This window comes from Hemicordylus capensis, chromosome 5 (assembly GCF_027244095.1).
Source record: "Hemicordylus capensis ecotype Gifberg chromosome 5, rHemCap1.1.pri, whole genome shotgun sequence".
NCBI lineage: Eukaryota > Metazoa > Chordata > Lepidosauria > Squamata > Cordylidae > Hemicordylus > Hemicordylus capensis.
In genome coordinates this window covers 235,161,212-235,177,725 of record NC_069661.1, presented here as the reverse complement: position 1 = coordinate 235,177,725, position 16,514 = coordinate 235,161,212, and the positions used below count along the sequence as shown (strand labels likewise).

Below are 16,514 nucleotides of genomic sequence, written 5' to 3'. Positions count from 1 at the left end.
ATAAAGCAGTCATGCTCTGTATAACTTTGCCAGACTTTAAAAGGGCGGAAAACCCTTAACTTTTGAACCACTGGTGAGAATTTCACCAAACCAACAAATTGACTTCCTAGAGAAGCCCAATAGAGTACATCATCAGTCATTTTCACCAAAATTTGAAAGGAATTTATGCAATACTGTTCTAAAATTTGGAGAAAATAAGGACCAAAATGTCAACTTTCATCACTTTTTAACTTGCTGTAGCTGTGGCAATTTCAAGATAAGCTCAAGAGTTTTATGTTTATAACCAATAGAATGTTGAGGCTTATAATGGTGGGATCTTATTTTTGCTGCTTGCCTTAACTAAATGGGCACTCCCATGCCCCTTTAATTAGTGGTTAGAGTGTTGGACTAGGACTGGGGAGACCAGAGTGCAAATCCCTCTTCAGCAATGAAGTTCACTGGATGACGGAGCCAGTCACTTACAGGGTTGCTGTGAGGATACACATAACCACGTACACTGCTCTGGGCTCCTTGGGATATTAATGTAGTCAATAAATAAATGTTTTTGAAAGTGCAGCATTAGTCTGAAAATCAGCTAGTATTTCTGATAACTATTTAACTTTTTTGCGGGGGACACCGTTGGCTGACGTTCCTTGCAGTGCTTGGACAACGTAAAGAGCTGTGCATGGACACAAAGAGCTTGGAAACTAGTTGCATGTCTTCTTTCCTCTGTATGCCCGGAAGCAGCGTTCAGGTTGCTTTCCCCTCCCCCCTAAAGAACTATTTGTTTGGAGGAATGTGTCCCTGAGGGTCACATTCCGCCCTCAGAGATACATTCCTGCAAACAAATAGTCTTTTAGGAAGGAAAATCCCCCCCCCCCACTACTGCTAGGGTGCAGAAAAAGAAAGAAACACAACTAGTTTTCAAACTCTTTGTGCCTTTCATTGTCAGTGCACTGTAGGGAACGTTAGTCATTTGCATTCATTTTATATTGAAGGAAAGATATGATTGTGCATGAAATTTATTTAAAGAGAATCAAAGTGCCCAACAAACATCTTACGGAGTCACTTTTAAAGTTAGAACCAGAACTGTTTAAAAAAATAAAATAAGGATAAGCCTCAACTAGAACTGAACCGACATCTTTAATGGTTTAACTAGCTGGCTTCTATAGTATCAATTGCAAATGAGGGCAGGTTTCTGTAGATTGTTTGGAGAGGTCATTTCCCCTCCCTATCGTTTTAAGGATCTTCCCCCAAGTTTTTGAATACTGCTTGTATTTAATGCCATTCTCAACTCACTCTGCACTGCAGCTCTATGGATTCCTTCTACTGGGCATGCTTAAGGAATACTTTAAACCTTTTATGGACAATGGAATCATAGTTTGATGACGCAATTTTTATTTTTCTGCACATCTACAGAATGTGCAAATTTGTTTAAACCCTGAACCAAGTCTCAAAATCCACTAAATGCATTAAGAGAACTGCCCAATCACCATCTAGCAAGGTCACTAGTGCATATAGTGCATCATTGTCAGATCGACTCCAATGACTTTTAAAAATTATTTGTTGATATTTAATGTTGTAATTGGCTGACATACTGTGCAGCATCTCACAGATGTTGTGAGCAGCACCACGGGGACTGCTCTGTGCTTGTAAAACTGTGTTGACACAGTTGTGTAAAAGTGCTCTTGCTCAATTACACAAAATTGCTCAAGGGAGTTGTGCAGTGAACAGCCATTGGACATAATGGCTACCGTGCAACTCCATTTGTGCAATTCTGTGCATTTGCACAAGTGCTCTTGTAAAATATAGGTATTTTATCCTATTTTGTGATGTGTTTTAAGAAACTCTGACAACTGATGTCTAAAAGCAGGGCACACAGTTTTAAAACAAACAAACTGACACCCTCTTTCTCTCTGATAGCCACACCCACATGACATTGTGTGCAAAAGCAGATTGACCGAATAAACTCAGACACATTATAATTTTTATATAAAATAGACATTTATATACATTTCCTTTGTTTAAAGACTTCTTTGATCATAACTTCTGTAGGCAGAAATCATCCGTAATTATTCAACAATGAAAATAAATGACCTTTCAAAATTCTGCTATTAGTGACATACATCCCACTGCTAAATTGTGCATTTAATTTATTTAACAAAAACAACTGATAGTTTAAGATGTAAAAGGCAAAAGCAATGAAGACACAGATAGAAACACTACAATTATGTAATTAACTTCTGCTCGGTGAAGTGGTTTAATGGCACCCCGTCTTGACAAAGAGATTTCTATATGTTTGCAGAAGCCACAGATCATGCTCGAGAGTTCTCAAAAGAAAAGAGTTCTCAACAAAACCATATAATATCACAAGGAAGCTTAGCACATATTTTCAGAGATTACCACCAGCAACTTAGACACTTTTCAAATACCATCAATAGCCAAAGCACAGTTTCTTGTTGCTGCTTGTAATCAAGAGTACATGGAAGCGGCCTGCTAAATTGAAGAAGAAAAAATCTATTGCACAAGTCCCCTAAGGCAAGAGAAGAACCCCCTTTAGGGCAAGATTTCCACAGATGAAAAGCAGGTGAGCAATAAGCCAAATGCACAATGCAGTTGCAACCAGGGGCCAAAGTGTGCAAGGACTTGGGCAGGTTCTTAAATGCTTTGCTGAGTGATAGGCTGTGTACAAATGATAGCTTTTCAGATGTGGTTTTGGAAAGCCTTCCTTGTCTTCCATGCCCACTTTAATTTCTGTGCCCCACCATGGTGTCCGGACAAGCTGCTTTTGCAGCTTTTGATACCACTTCAAAACTACCTACTGGCTTGCTCCCAAAAGCGTGGCCGGTGCTGCTGCTTCAGCCAGAGTTCCACCTTGTTGTGATTGTCACAGGCAGCGACTGAATACCTGAAGAGTGCCCTTAAGATGCAGCACATTCTGCTCCCCCACAAATACACCTGGTACAATACTGAAAAAAATCCCCATGTTATTTTTAATAGTTTTTATTCAGTATGCAAAATGAGAAATGTAAAATATCTGCTGAGCCAGCTATTCATACGGGCATTTATTCAGTTTCTCAAAAAGAAAAGATGACCCACTTTCGCATAGAAATGGCCTCCTGCCCATTTCAAGAACATTTCCTTAAAAAAAAAAAATCCAACAAAACCCCCCCCTCCACCCACTTGGGACAGTATGCATTGCCTCTTCTCAGCATTAAAGCAACAGAAACTGGGGATAGCCTGCAATCTGTCTTAGTCAATTTTGCCACTCCAGTGACCTGTGTGGAACTAGGGAAAGTGATTGCAATTAGGAAAACAGCGTTAACAGAGGACTATCCACCAACCATCTTTTAATGCAAGAGACATTTGTAATAGATGCTGTATATGGTGGTAGCCGAAAAGGAACCGAACCAAAGTATTTACAGTTGTATTTAGCCTATAAACTATAGGAAAGGGAAGTGTTTTAAAATATCTACTAAAATAAGATCAATTTTATTACTAATTACCCTGCTCCAGTAGTACCTCCAAACTGGATGACGAACTCATTAGACCAAGTTATATTGGCACTTAAAAATGAGTCTTTCACATGGTGGCCCTGATTCACCAAGCAAAGGGCTTGCCTCAGGCAATGGATCCACTACTGTGATTACACATCTGCTTTTGTGACATACGTTTTAGTCAACAATAGTCTTGGCAAAATTGCAACCACTGCACCAGGGTAGAGAACTCAGCACTAGAGTATTATCGGATTCACTAGCATGGGTTTTTAGGCTGTAAACTGTTACGGCAGGACAGGTGGGAGCAGGCAGCAAGCATCATCTAAAATAATTCCGATCTAATTTTTCCAGATGTGCTATATGCTTTGTATGTTGTATAGCCCAGTCTGGCCTGTATGTGCCTTTACAAAATACAGAGCAACTGCATTGTGCCTGGATGGCAGAAGCAAAAAGGAACTTCTGGACATTCTGGCTTTATTTATTTATTTTTGGTGGGTGGGGGAAGGGAGACATCCATTTGCATTTGTTATTCAGTACAGCCTTAACATATGGCTGCTGTGTGTTGGGGGCATGTACATGACTTGAACCGGGGCTCATTGACTTTGATATTAACCCTGTGAAAGGCAGCTGCAAGAAGGCTGGAATAAAAATGATTTTCATCCCCAAAGCTTGCAGGCCAAATGTATCAAAGCCAAAGCAGAGCAGCTGGAATGGAAAGTCCACAGATGCTTCCCAATCAAGCCACCCATCAGAACTTCTCTGATGCTTATTTTAACCAGCCTTTCTGAAGCCACAATTGATCCTAAATACATTTTGATTGTGCCCCTGTCTACAAATTTTCCCAAATCTAGAACTAATACCTGGCCAATTTTAAACCAGTTAATTATCTAGCTGCTTTTAGCATTCCATCTCTCAGTTGTCTTCCTCTTATACCAAGTAAAGGTAAATGTACATATATTTGGATGAATTAATATGTGCAGATGATTTACTCTGCTGGAAGAGGTGGAAATGATACTGAGACAGGATGGTTCTGATCAGCCATTATTGTGGTCACAGCAGAAAGCTTGTTTCATCTAATTTCAAGAAGACAGATTTCCCAGAAACCATTCTCTAAAAAAATACATATCTTTTCCTTTAACTTACAAACAAAAATAAAACTTAACTCAATGTCCACTTTCTGGATATATGAGCCTGATATGTAGAATTATAAATAATTATATTTACCTAGTTATACAAATCTCTTACACTTTTCTTCCATCCCATCAACAACATCATCACCCTTCTATCCTCCTGTATGTTGAAATTAAGTCATTTTGAGACTTTTTCTGATTTATCATCTCTTTATACAGCATTTTTAATTTTTAGTCTTACTACATTTGCCCTCACAACAACAATATGCATTAAGCAACTACTATATCTAGTCTCTAGAAGTAGGGAGCTAAGGCTGAGTTATAGTGCCCCCAAGTTCATAGCAGAAGTGGGGCTTGAACCCAGGTCTCCAAGCTCAAAATCCAGCTCTCTATCTGCTGGGCCACACTAGCTTTCTAACTTTTAAGGCCACTCAGGGTAAAGTTAATAGTTAATGTTCTAGAGACCGTAATGTCCCTATTTTTGCCATTTTGGAATCATTTGAGGCATTTCAACGTTATGTCCGTTTCCCAAAACAGCCATTTGAAAACAACTATTGGTGACAACCAATTACCAAACAGTACCATCTATTGTCCTATCCAATGGTGAGGAGCATTTACCACTCCCCAGATTTCTGATCAACTGTTGAAATGTGGCAAAATTTCCCCTCATTAATTGGCAGGTTGATACAAATAACATCGTGCTGACATGCATATTATGGCAAGTTATCCATTGGTAAATGGTCATCTGTGTTCCCTCATTGACAGGAATCGTAAGACGCCTCAGAAGCATGCCTCTCTCTGAGGCCAGTTTCTAGCAAGAGGTAGAAACAAACTGGATGATAAAGCCACATCATTTGGTAAAGCACTGCTGCCTATTTCCTGATTGCAGCCATCTTGTGATGCTTACAACGGGTCTGGTGCTTCCCTTCACTCAAGGTCTTGGCAATCCTGTTCATATAACTCAGTGCATAATGGCTTGGTTGCCAGAGGGCCTTTCACTAACATCATGCGCCCCATCAGTGCACATTACTTCCAAGCTCTTTAACGAGCATGTGGAATCCTCATCTTAGCAGGACTTAACGATGCAATCAACAGAGCCATCACAAGAGTTGAGAGAGAAACAATCTACCATGCTCTTGGGCACCCCATTGCTCTAAAAATAACAGAATTATTCACATACATTCCTCCCTTGCGGCTGCAACTTTCTTTAGCTTCATAAAAATAAGAGCAGCAGCCACAAGTTTAGCTACATTTTCAGTCATGAAAAATGTTGTCTAACTCTTATCCACACAGAGAAGTGACCTATATATCTATCTATCTTTTTCTTATGTTAAATAAATAATGCTCAAAAATAAACACTCAGTCCCCTGTGATATGAACTTTCTTCTCCACTATCGTATTTGAATGGTCTGATATTCTTTATTGATGAGGGAAGGGGGAATTGAATCTCCACATGGAAAAAAGAGGCGTCTGAAAAAGTCCCTTCCACTCCTCTTAAGTCTTATACACAGACCAGTCCAAAAGCTTTGTAGCCAGATAAAGCAATTCTGCTCTTTCGGTTTTTAGCCAAGATCCAAAGGGCCAAATGGGGCGCTTCTGTGTGTGTAGCAGGGCCTTCTGAGGCCTCCACAGCAACCTCCTATGTCACTTTTCAAGCAGCACTGTTGGAAAAAGAAACTGGGGATGCTTCAGGATGCAACCTCCTATGTGCGAAGCTTATGTGCGAGTGCGAGGTTGGGCTCTTTGGATCTCAGCTCTCATACTGTCAGCAACTTGATTGTTTTTCAGGAGCAACTGTGACCTCCCAATATCACTGATATGAGGTCGGCCATCTGGGCTGTTTTTAGAGCTCGTTTTTTCATCAGATGACCCTACTTAATTCCCCACAAAAAGCTATTATGAGAAAAGCAAACTCATCTGAACTCCTATCACTGCTGTGATATCTTGAATGTCAATCACCAAAAAATGATTTTTCTTATGGGGAAGGTCTCTCCTGGGATTGCTCTTAGAAGCAACATGTTCTGCTGAGAACCAGCGGCACCAGCCACCTCCTCCTTAGATGAAGACAGGCAATTATTTCTCAGGAATTACCACCAGAGTCCTTGTGAGGGCCTAGAAAGAAGATGGCTGCTCTTTCCCACAGTGATAGCTGCCACCACCTTTCCCCTCCTTATTGGCTGCTGCCATTATCTTCTGGGCCAATCAGAGCCCTCAAAGGTAAAGTACCCCTTTTGGCATGTTTCAGTCTATTTCAGTCTTTGCTGTAGCAGGTGGATCACTTTACTTCCCACAGTCATCCCAGCACTTTCTATTTTTAACGAGCGAGAGACCTGGACATTATATGCACTATTCACGAATGGTAGTAATACGCAGCAAATCCAACTTAAATCTGGATTAAATGAGGTTTTCACCCATTCTGTAGCACATTCAACGAGAAGCAGCAGGACTCCCATAGCTTTAGTGACTCAAGAGGGATTCCCAAGAGTGCCTTTCGTATTTTGAGTTACCACTACCACCAGCTCCTTGCAGGCTACTTCTGTCTTATGAGAAAATTGGGGCTTCCACGGCATTCCCTCGTCTCCAAAAAGGCGTACATTCATCTGGCTATTCTCATTATCCTCTCTCTTGAACATCGTGCAGCCGTTTCTCTAAGCGATCCAGTTTAGCCAAATTCTCTTTCAGCAGCTTGCTATTTGGAACGAGCTGTAAGGCTTTCTCATAATAGCCACGTGCTGTAATGTAGTTACCCTGCAAAAAGGATACAAACATCTGTTGCATAGTCTCTTTAGCTGAAATGCCATTCACCAACAGTCCTGTTCTATCTTTAGTAAAAACTGCTTCAGAGTCTCCTCCTAATTTTTATTTTAATTATGGTTTTTATCCTGCACTTCATTCAGGAGTCAGGTGCGTCAAGCTGCCCGGCAGCCCAGGGACAAAGTTCCCCAGCGCATGCACACTGCATGTGCGCCCCACCGCCCAATCCATGCCCCTTCCGTCTGTGAGGGCCCCCCTGATTTTTGGGGGGGTTTACTCACCCCACTGCTGCCCTCTGTGCCACCGCTGCCCCGCCACTCATACTGCCCATGATCTTCACTGCCGGGGGGGGGGAGCAGGCCACCCCCTGTGGCAGAGGGCGAGCTTCTCCCCACAACTCAAGCCGGTCCGTGGCTTCTCTCAGGACTGTGTGCCTGCACACTCCAATTATCGACAGCGTAATGTATCGTGACATCATGACATGTGAGTGTGGAGGGCAGCGGTGGGCAATGGGGTGGCAGCGGGCACCGGTGGGGCCCTTGTGGGCCCCCTGACCAGTCTGGGCCCAGGGACATTCGCACCTCCTTGTCCAATGGATGCTATGTCCCTGAGTAGGAGTTCTCTCCCTCATCTCATCCCAACAAGAACCCTGTTAGGTAGATTAGGTTGAAAGGTCGTGACTGGCCCAAAGTCATCCAGGGAACTTCAAGGCTGAGTGGGGTTTTGAACATGGCTTTCCCTACTACCTTATAGAATCAGTACAGAATCATGTTATGATGAATACAGTGGCTAGGGGATTGAATAATGAATCAGGTTCTATTCCCATTTTTGCCACAAACTCACTAGGTGTCTTAAGCAAGTCACTCTTATCTCAACTTTGCTGCCACCATCTACAACAGGGGGGGATGTAATAACACTGACCTACTTTACAGGGTTGTTGTAAGAATTGCAAGATAAAGTATGTAAAGTGCTTCAAATAGTCTAAAGTGCTATGCAAATGCTAAGAATTCTTACTATGTTGCCTTTTAAACTCCACCCAGTTTTTGTGAACTTCTCACAGCTTTTTCCTCCAGAATTATTTCCTTCCTTTGAGTCGGACTAACTAATCCTGAAATGCACTATGTAAAATACACAGAAATCTTCCTCAGGGGCCTGTCTGAAACCGAAAGGATGAAAATGCATCTGTTTCGAAATCAGGAAATGTTGTTCTGCTGCTAATCTAGTTGTCTGTGGACTTTCCCCCCAGAGGTTCAAAGGGAAGAAATAATCTCATTTAGGTTTATAATCTCACTCAGAGATTATAAGAAATAATCTCACTCAGTACCAAAATGGTTTTGTCTTCCTTTCTTTGGCCTTCTGGAAGCAGCCAACCTTTCACCAATGGCTGTTGCTCCTGCCTATAACCCCTTCTTAATCCTGGCTAGCTGTCCCTGAGGGAGCTTCTGTCCCTTCTTTGCTACTGAGTGAAGGACCAAAGCTTACAACAGAATACGTAAATAATCTTACCTTGATATGCTCAATCCCTCCCATGTTCATCCAGGCTTGTGCTTGCTCTGGGTTGAAGTCTACAGCCACTTTATAGCTCTAAATAAAATTTTCAAAAATTAAAAAATGAGAACACCTGTGTCCAGTGTGGAAACCTCAGTGAAGGTCTAGAGCAGGGCTGCTCAACTTTGGCCCTCCTGCAGATGTTGGCCTACAACTCCCATAATCCCTGGCTATTGGCCACTGTGGCTGGGGATTATGGGAGTTGTAGTCCAAAAACAGCTGGGGGGCCTAAGTTGAGCAGGCCTGGTCTAGAGGAATGTTTCTGCAATGTTTCTCTGAAATCTTCTTAAGCTACTGGTGTTTTCCTACAGAGCTTCATGTTCTTATATGTCCATAAGAGAAAGGTACAGTTTTGAAAGGACCTTGAAAAATCTATTTCCTACAGAAGCTGGGCAGGGCTGGGGGGTTGGAAAACAAGCAGGTTTCTTGGAGAGGATCAGCTGATAGGGATGTGTTCAAAACACGATTAGGAATTGCAGCCCAGTTCCTTTAAAATTGAGTGCTTCCACAGCCCTCCACTCTTTGCCGAGGCCATCTGCATGCTGGCGCCATGTGGGGGCAGCTGGGGGAGAGCCCGCTGGTGCATGCTGATAGCTGTGGGGAGTGCCATGAGAATGGCAATGGTGGCGAGTGGAAGAGGAGCAGGCATGATCTGCTCACCTCCGTGTTAAAGGGGCTGTGGAAGCCCTCAGTTTTAAAGGGATTCGGAAGTCGAATAGCATTTTGGCACTTCCTTAACCGCTGATAGATCATAGGACCTGCTGATGGGGATGGCAGGTTCTCCCTCACTGGAGGCCTTTAAGTAGAGGGTGGACAGCCATCTCTTCTAGTTTGGCATTTCCTGCATCAAACAAGATGTTGTATTCAATGGCCTACAAAACCTCAAACTGAATGGATTCAAAGCAATTTGAAGGGCAGTATTTAATGGAATTAGTGATTTAAAAAAAAAAAGCCACATGGTTTGTAATTTTCTTTTTTTTTACCTCAAAAGCTTTGTCCAGGTGATTTTGTTCTCTTAGCTGATTTCCTTTAGTGAAGAAAAGCTCCGATATGACTTTTGGGTCCTTTGGTTTCAGCTGTAGAGCTTTGTCTATGGCTTCAAGTGCCTGCATACAGAGAAAAGACACACACATAACACGAGAAAAGCAGGTTGTTTGAGCAGAACTTCCATAATATTATGACAGCTGCTCACAACTGATTCACCACTGTCTTACAGGTATATACCTAACTTTTTTCTACAGACACACCTTAAAATGTAGTGTGAGAAATGGGCACTCTCATCAGAGAGCAAGAATTGGATGCAAGCTCCTATTCTGTAGTATCTGTTAATTCAAAATGCTGCCGCCGCCACCTCTCTTATTGACAGAGCTTGAACCTCCCTGGGCTTGGGATGCAATCTCAGGAAAAACTCTCTTTATTTTGATATTGGGGAAGTACAAAATTCTTCCATGTGCAGGCTTACATGGGATGAGAAAAACTGATAGCTTCTGACCATTTGAGGACATGTTTGCACCAGAGAACGCTCTCCCTTTTGCCCCCCCCGCCATCCTGAGTTAAAAACCAACTCGGAGAGGCATATAAAAAGAAAAAAGAACAAAAAGACACTTTTATTCAATTACTACAGACTGCTTCTGTCTGAGACTTTCTCAGCTTTTAAATAGTTAAGACTACTTAGAAGGATTCCAAAAATAGGTTGTCTTAATGCACGCTTGAATTTTTATAGAATCTTTTGCAACGCCCTAGGTAGGATTGGCATAGGCTAGTGTTTCTTATTTTAATTACGTTACAGGCAAACAATAATAGCATAGTATCAGGAATATGCAAAAGCACACCCCTGCCAAAGAAACAGAACACCCCTAATGCAAAGACTGACTAAACAAACTTTTCCCTGTGCTAAACTTCCTGAAGCCATAAGCCTTGGCTCCTTGCCTTGAACTCACCAAACGCCTGATGAGAATTCAAGCTTCCTGCCTTCCTGTCTTTCAAGGATCTGCAGTTATTCTCCTGCAGCCAACCTCCATGGCCACATGTCCTTCTGAGCACCTCCAGCCTAGCATATTCTAACAAAGAACTCCCTTCTTCCTGACGACAGCTCTCTAGGTCCCACCCACTTGGTGTGCTGATTGTCTGAGCCCTGGAGTTCACCAGACTGTCAGTCAAGACAAGGGTTCACTTCCGGTTAACTCTTTAGAGGGAGGGGAGCCTGGTCACTATACTGTAGTCACACTTGTAGCACAACTGTGGTTCTCTACAATAGCACCACTGCTTCCGAGTCCACAGCAGTAGCACCACAAATCCCTCCCATCCCTGTAGGACTTGCATATTATGACAGCCATGATTTTAATTTTTGATACGCCATTGAAAAAGTCTTTAATGCTTTGTCAGGTACCAATAAAATGGATTGACTGGAAAGATGGTGCTCTGATGGCAACACAAGAGAATGGCACATGTACTCAGTACTTTAGAAAAATTAGAGCTTCTCTCTTGCTATCTAGACTAGGTAGCAAATCAATCAGCTATAATACATGCACAAACCACATGAATCATTAGGCTGACTTCAAGCCTGTTGCTATGAATCCCTTTAAGAACTGTTTCAAGCTGTTGGTTGTAAAAGGTTGCTTCCCTAAGCAAGTGCTTGGCTCTAGAGCTTTCCTACAGAACAGCATCCATACCTTGTTGTAGTTCTCCTGTTTACTGTAGATGGCTGAAAGGAGGCGGTAGCACTCCAGGCACTCTGCCTCCTCAGTTACGATATGATTGGTCATTTGTTCTGCTTCCTTGGTTTGCCCCATCATCGCTAAAACTTGAGCCTACAAAAAGCAAAAGCAAAAGAAAAGGGTGACCCGATCTTCTCCTTCAGTGATCAGAATACTGGTGAGCACTCAGTGATATCACAGCAACTCAATATAGTCTGCCTGTGGGCCAGCCTAGCAACAGCTTGTTTTTACTCTACACAGAAGACATTAGGTGTACCTAGTAACAACCTTATGGCTGTATTTTGGACCAACTGATGCTTCTGCACAAAGTGTGTCTCACATACAGTGCATTACTATACCCTAATCTAGAGCATAGAAAACGGTGGCCAGGACTTTTCAACATCTTATTTTACTTGAAAGTACCCCTTTCAAGCCCCTCTTCCCAAACGCTCTGTTCTCTGAGGCTTCATGGATCTTGCAGTCAACTGACACTCTTTCTCACCCCCTCTCTCAAACTTACCTGTCAACACAAGCAACTATATATAGCTGAAATTCATCTCCTGACATTATGCAGAGTCAGGAGTGCAGGAGCTGCACCTGTCAAGCCTTGTGGAGGCCAGCAGCCTTTGCTAAGGCACAAATGCCCTGTGCAATACAATAGCAATAGCACTTACGTTTATATACCGCTCTATAGCTGGAAGCTCTCTAAGCGGTTTACAATGATTTAGCACATTGCCCCCAACATTCTGGGTACTCATTTTACCGACCTCGGAAGGATGGAAGGCTGAGTCAGCCTTGAGCCCCTGGTCAGGACTGAACTTGCAACCTTCTGGTTACAGGGCAGCAGTTTTTTACCACTGCGCCACCAGGGGCTCAATACAATTCTGTCCACACACTCACCAGGGCCAGCCGGGTCTCCTTGTTGGATGGCTGCAGTGCAGCAGCTTCCCTGTAGACCTTTAATGCATCTTCGTATCGCCCAGTGTTGTAATATAGAGCTCCAAGAGGTGATAGGATTTCAGCCTTCTGGGCTACTTTCAGCGCCCTAAAGGGTGGCAGCCAAAACAGGGGGAAAGAAAAAACAGAGATGAAAAAGCAAATAATGTGAACTTAAATGTGTCTCCTGAAGGCCCCAAAACTTTTTAAAGCCACAGGGTAAGATCAAGAAGGAGTTCTTCCATGCCCTCAACAGCTCTCTACCTTCCCACCTGATCCTTCATTAATCTACCTCCCATTATCTGCACCCCTACTCACCCAACCCACCCCGCTGCCAGTGTCTCCCTCCAGCTGTTTCTTCCCTAGATTTTACCATCATATTCTGAATTTCAGCAAAAACGTAAATACGTGCAATTGTGATCAACTGCAAGAATGAAATTTCTAAATAGCAATTACTTCTATTATCCATTCAGAGAGCCAACATTTGTATTTTCCTGGTGTCTACTTGTGATTCCTTTTGATCAAATATCTTCAGCCCTAACAAAAGGATCTGAAAATACTGCCAGGGAATGAGTGGGGCCACCTACATCCTGCTCTCCTTACCGTTTGTACCAAGCTTCCGCATCTTTGTTCTGCCCCAATGAGCGGTAAAGCCTGCCCAGGTTCACCATAGCCACATGATGACTGGGGCTCAGCTGGATAGCCTTCTGGTAATGGGAAACCGCAGTCTCTGGAGATCCTATGGGAGAGAGTTTGGTTACGACTGCCCTGTGACACGATCTTCAAAGCCAACAGGGATTCTACTCTGGTGGGAGAGCAGCCTTTAGAACTGCAGATGAACACAACCAAAGCTTCAGCACACTGAAGGGAAGCCAAGATGTCAACACAAGGCTTGTTTTATCCATTATGATGTGCTCTACTGGGGGAAGATTTGCCTTCCAGATTATTGACAGCTGGAGTTGGGGTGGGGACTGGGGAGCCGAGAGAGAGAGAGAGAGAGAGAGGCAGGGGAAGCAGAGATTAGGTGGGAACAGCAGCGGAAGGCAGGTGGGGTGATGTCCTTGGCAGAGATCCAGGTGAGATGCCTGCATGGCCTGTGACACACTTGCCTCCTGAGGCCACTTTGTCATGTGGCATCATGGGGCAGCCACCCCTTGGCTCTACCCCTGTGGATTATACCCCACAGGATGAGATCTCTTAAAAGCATCGTGAGCAGTCATGTCAACCAAAAAAATGTTTGAAGCTCTTGAGCACAAATGCCAAGGAGGGCCCCTAGATGCTGTGACACACACAGGAACACAAAACTTTGTATTTCAAATGAATTTTGAAATGTATTTCACAACTGATAAGTTGTGATTCAAGCAATATCCAACTTCTCTCTTACTTACTCCTTTAAAACAAGAGTTCTGCACACTCCACAATAGGAAAAGTGATGTGGCATGTTGATCAGCGTAGGGAAAATGCAAGACAGCAGCTGGTTTGATTGCTGAATTGATTGGCTGTTTTTATTGAATCAAATTGGTTGTTTTATTGCTTTTTATAACATTTAATTAGTTGGTTTATTGTTTATTATCAGATTTTTTTTGTTTCTACTTATGCATGCAAATGCATTAAATAAACAAAACACAACTTTGAAAGTGTGTATTCCTGATATATCCCGATTGCGGTGTGGCTGAGTGTAAGGTGTCGTGTTCCCTCCCAATCCTCCTCTTCTCTGTTGTTGTTCCCTTTGCTGCCAATCAGAGTAGCCGATACAGAGTTAAACAGACCAATGACTAACCCTGAGACCAAAGCTCAGTTTAAGACCACTTCATATGTACATGTAGACTGGGGAGAATTGGATTCAAATCTCCACTCAGCCATGACACCTCCCCATATAGTCAGATCAATATCCCTTTATCTCCCCCCCCCACCGCCTGCCGCGCTTTCAAGATTTGACAGGTAAGGAAGATGAGGCATGCCCTTTTTGGTCATGGGCACTTTCCACACAGGGCTTTTAGCTCACATCTCCTCTGGAATGGAGGGTGTGCGTTCAAATATCGGCCAAATTTACCCCAAGTCCCTGCAAATTATTGGGGAGCACTTCACACACAATTCAGGTTTTTCATTGTGTGTTAGAGTATAGCCCGATTTATATCCAGGGTAAAAAAATCCACTTTTTGTGTCCGATTGGGGGGCAACTTCAAACGTGCAGTAAAGCCTGCAGTGTGAAAAACACCATGGTGCCTCAACTGTGGAATGCTCTCTCCGGGGAGGGCTGCCTGCTCCATCACTTTCTGCCTTGTGTTTAATGGTAAAAACTTGGCTCTTTTGGAAGGCTTTTAAGGGCAACTGTAACCTATTGGAGGCATACGCTATTGTTATTTTCTTCTGCTTTGAGTTTTTCTTGTTGCTGTTCTTTCAAAATATATTTTAATGTTCCCGCTGTATTTTTATTATACATTTTCCTTGTTTGGCTTTATGGTCGTTATTGCTAGCTGGTTTGGATATCCTTTAAGAAAGAAAAATGAGGTGTAAATATTTTAATATATAAATAGCTAGTCTTGAGTTACTGATACTATTATTCCATTTTTATCCTACCCTTCTTCCAAGGAGTTCAGGAGGGCATGCATGCCTCTCCCATCTTTATCTTCACAACAGTCCTGTGAGGCCGTCTAGGCTGAGAGTGAGTGATTAACCCAAGATTACCCAGTAAGCTTTGAGGCTAAGCAGGGGATTTGGACTTCCCCATCGTCATCTAACTTTGACACCACATTGCCTCTCTCATTTGCCAGCCTAAATGACCTCCCAGGTCGTTACGGGAATAAAGTGTAAGCTGCCCTGAACTTCTTGCAGGAAAGAATGACTTGCCCAAGGCAACATAATGGGTCTACAGTGGTTGTAGTGTCTGGCATCCGAACGAATCACTGGTGCAAATGGAGACACGCTGGTGCTTCTGAAAAGTTCGACTAATTCAGCTCCACTGCTGGTTCAGCTGTAGTAGGGGCAAATTTCGATGACCTCCACTTCCCCAAGAAGCACTCAGTGACACCTGAAAATATGTCCATGAGGGCCACACAGCTGGGGAAAGGGGACGTCTTTGGAATTCACACACACACACAAGCACTGGTGCATCATTAGCCTGTAACTTTCCTGTATAACCACTTTGAGAATGGTTTTTATTGTGGGTGAAAAGTGGTATATAAATGTTCTTAATAATATTAAAAACAAACAAAAACTCAGCATAAATTAAATCCAAAACTTGTTTTTACTAAAAACTAAAATAGCACAGCAGGAGGGTATTTGATGGCTGAAGTGTCCTGCATGATGAAACTTGGACTATATTTCCATGTCACCACAGGGTGGAGCTGGTCAACTGTATTTCCTATGGACAAGATGTGACAGATGAGATTTGGAAGAAATCCATCACAGGAGCGAGGGGGAGAGAGAGCGCGTGTAAACTGATTAAGCAGAATCATTCATCGGTGTCTTGCATTAAAAAAACAACAAATGTGTGTTGATGTTAATTTCATCCTGAAGAAAAGTGACAGATTGCTAGCCTTGGGAAGCAAGCAGCTATTTGAGATAAATTTTGTACATGAATCCACTGCCTGTCACATGGAAGCATCTCCCACAGCAGTGTGCATACATAATCTGTGGGTGAAATGCAAATAAACACGTCAAGGAGAAAAATAACCAAAGTTTGAGAACCGGAAACAGCGAGGAAAAAACCTTGCCGGATTACTAACTTCGTTTTTAAAAAAAAACTGCAGTCATGTCTTCCAAGTATACTGTGCATGAACACGGAGTGGAGTGAGCTAACGTTTTATTCATTGGAATCTCAAGGTTGGACTACTATGATATGCTCTATGTGGGATGGCTATTAAAAGACTATTCGTAAGCTGCAACTGATTCAGGGCACAGTGTCTGCCTCCTGGCAAAGGGAGGCCTCTGGGAAGAAATCACACTAATACTCAAGCATCTGTCGTGGCTTC

The 16,514-nt window shown here is 42.8% G+C and overlaps 1 protein-coding gene across 3 annotated transcripts in view; it reads right to left on the bottom strand.

The window, feature by feature from the left end:
• Positions 1 to 1,952: 1,952 nt before the first annotated feature.
• The window catches only part of TMTC1 (transmembrane O-mannosyltransferase targeting cadherins 1), a 232,675-nt gene continuing 218,113 nt past the window's right edge, over positions 1,953 to 16,514 (bottom strand). For all 3 annotated transcript variants that reach the window (XM_053252491.1, XM_053252492.1, XM_053252493.1), the window contains 6 exons: positions 13,144 to 13,279; positions 12,505 to 12,649; positions 11,581 to 11,718; positions 9,892 to 10,014; positions 8,867 to 8,944; positions 1,953 to 7,354 (listed from right to left, as the gene is read on the bottom strand). In XM_053252491.1, coding sequence (XP_053108466.1) covers positions 7,220 to 7,354; positions 8,867 to 8,944; positions 9,892 to 10,014; positions 11,581 to 11,718; positions 12,505 to 12,649; positions 13,144 to 13,279 — 755 coding nt within the window. In that variant the 3' untranslated portion in view covers positions 1,953 to 7,219. The remainder of the gene's footprint in view (positions 7,355 to 8,866; positions 8,945 to 9,891; positions 10,015 to 11,580; positions 11,719 to 12,504; positions 12,650 to 13,143; positions 13,280 to 16,514) is intronic.